The 2,475-nt window shown below is 36.9% G+C and overlaps 1 gene segment (V, D, J or C); it reads left to right on the forward strand.

The window, feature by feature from the left end:
• The window catches only part of LOC113980973, a gene marked incomplete at both ends in the record, with an annotated part of 1,694 nt that extends 1,206 nt beyond the window's left edge, over positions 1–488 (forward strand). Inside the window, 1 exon segment of the C gene segment in view lies at positions 144–488. Coding sequence covers positions 144–488 — 345 coding nt within the window.
• Between the last annotated feature and the right edge of the window lie 1,987 nt (positions 489–2,475).

Genomic DNA, 2,475 nt, shown 5'->3' on the forward strand with positions numbered 1-2,475 from the left:
GACTTTGGGGGTCTTCATTGACCTCGGGTTGACTCTTGGTGTCTCCATTGACCTCGGCTTGACTCTTGTTGCCTCCATCAACCTTCTCTTGCCCAACCCTCGACTTTGACCCTCTCCAACCTCCTCTTCTTCCCCCCCTCCAGGCGACTCCTCGTCCTCCCCCGGCGGCGTCGGCGTCTTCCTGCTGGGCCCGTCTCCGTCGTCGCTCTACGTGGCGCAGACGCCGCGTTTGAGGTGTTTGGCCACCAGCCTCCCCAGCGACGAGGGGCTGACGGTCACGTGGAGCCGGGCGGGCACCAATCCGGGCCCCAGGGGGGAGATGAGGCCCCTCCCACTGCGCTTGACCCCCCACGTCAACGGGACGTTCACGGCGACGAGCGAGTTGCCGGTGACGGTCGGCGACTGGGAGAGCGGCGATGAGTTCACGTGCACGGTGGCCCACGCCGAGATGCCGGCGCCCGTCAGCAGGAGGGTCAGGAGGAGCCCCGGTGAGGATGGAGGGGGGGTTTGGGGTGATTCCTAAAAAAAAAACCGGGGGAAAAAAGGGAAAAAAGGGGAAAAAAGTGAAAAAAATCTGGATTAAAAAGGGAGAAAAATGAAAAAAAAATCTGAATTTAAAAAAAAAGGTGAAAAAAGGGGAAAAATACTAAAAAAAAAAAAATTCAAATTAAAAATTAAAAAAAAAAGGAAAGAAACACAAAAAAAGGGGGGGGAACCCAAAAAATTAAAATTAAAAATTTAAAAAAAAACAGGAAAAAATTGTAGAGAAAATGGGGGGGAAAACTGAAAAAATCCAAATTAAAAATTAAAAAAAAAAGAAAAGAAAAGAACGCAAAAAAATTGGGAAAAAATGGCAAAAAAAAGGTAAAAAAAAACAAAAAAAGGGGAGAAAATTTCGTGGAAATGAAAAAAAAAAGGGGGAGAAAAGGAAAAAATTCAAATTAAAAAAGGGAGAAAAATCCCACAAAAATGGAAAAAAAAAAGAAAAGGAAATGAATGAAAATGCCAAAAAAAGGGGAAAGAAAAGGAAAAAAAATGCGAGTTAAAAAAGGGGAGGAAAAAAGGGAAAATATTTTTTTAAAAAGGGGGAGAAAAAAGGTAAAAAAAATCTGAGGAAAAAAGAGAAAAAAGGAAAAATGTTTTTATAAAGGCGGAGGAAAAAAATGCAAAAACCCCCGAAAATAACAGAAAAAAAAAACGCAAAAAAAAAAAGGGAAAAATCCTCAAAAAATTAAAATTAAAAAGGGAAAAAAACCCGAAAAAAAACAGAAGAAAAAATGGAAAAAGAGGGGGAAAAAAAATCTCAAAAAAACGAAATTAAAAATGGAAAAAAATCCGAAAAAAAATGCAAAAAAATGGAGGAAATAAAAGACGGAAAAAAACCGCAAAAAATTCAAAATAAAAACACAAAAAAACCGTAAAAAACTCGAAAAAAAACTCGCAAAAAAAATGAGAAAAAAAACCCAAAATTGAAATAAAAAATGCAAAAAAAACCCCCCAAAACCATGAAAAAAACTCACAAAAAATGGGGGAAAAAAACCCACAAAAAAATCAAATTAAAAATTAAAAAAATGCGAAAAAAACGAAAAAAAAAAGGAAAAAAACCAAAAAAAACAAATAAAAAGCGGAAAAAAAAAACCCAAAAAAATAACCGAAAAATGGGGAAAAAAACTTAAAATAATCCAAAGTAAAAATTAAAAAATAACCAAGGAAAATTTAGAAAAAATGGGGAAAAAAAACCCCGGAAAATCCGAATTAAAAATGGGAAAAAAACCTGAAAAAAATGGGGAAAAATCGCAAAAAAAAAAAGGAGAAAAGCCAAAAAAGTTCGATTCAAAAATTAAAAAATACCGCAAAAAAAATGCCAAAAAATGCGAAGAAAAGGGGAAAAAAGGTGGGAAAAAAGGGGAAAAAATGGAAAAAAAGCAAAAAAATTTGAATTAAAAATGGGAAAAAAAAACGAAAAAAAAACCCAGAAAAAAATGGAGGAAAAAAGGGAAAAAATCCCTCCAAAAATTCACATTAAAAATGATTTAAAAAACCTCGAAAAAATGCCAAAAAAATGGGGAAAAAAGGGAAAAAAAACCCAAAAAAAAAACGAAAAAAATTGAAAAAAATCGGCGAAAAATGGGGAAAAAAATCTGAAAAAAATCCCAAAAATTCCCCATTAATTAATATTCCCAATTTTCCCCATTTTTAGGCCGCCGCCCCCCCCCCCCCGCGTGCGCCCCCCCCCCCCCCCCCCCGGAGGAAATTTCGGGTTCCAGCCCCTCGCTGAGCGTGACCTGCCTCGAGCGCGGCTTTTACCCCCCAATTAAACATTAAAAAATAGGAAAAAACCTCAAAAAATTCAAATGAACCCGAAAAAAAAAAGTAAAAAAAAGGGAAAAAAAACCCAAAAAATCCGAATTAAAAATGGAAAAAAAAACCGAAAAAACCCAGAAACAAACGGAGAAAAAAAGGGAAAAAAACCGC

Source organism: Neopelma chrysocephalum, unplaced genomic scaffold, assembly GCF_003984885.1.
Source record: "Neopelma chrysocephalum unplaced genomic scaffold, ASM398488v2 Primary Assembly neopelma1_95740, whole genome shotgun sequence".
NCBI classification, from domain to species: Eukaryota; Metazoa; Chordata; class Aves; order Passeriformes; family Pipridae; genus Neopelma; species Neopelma chrysocephalum.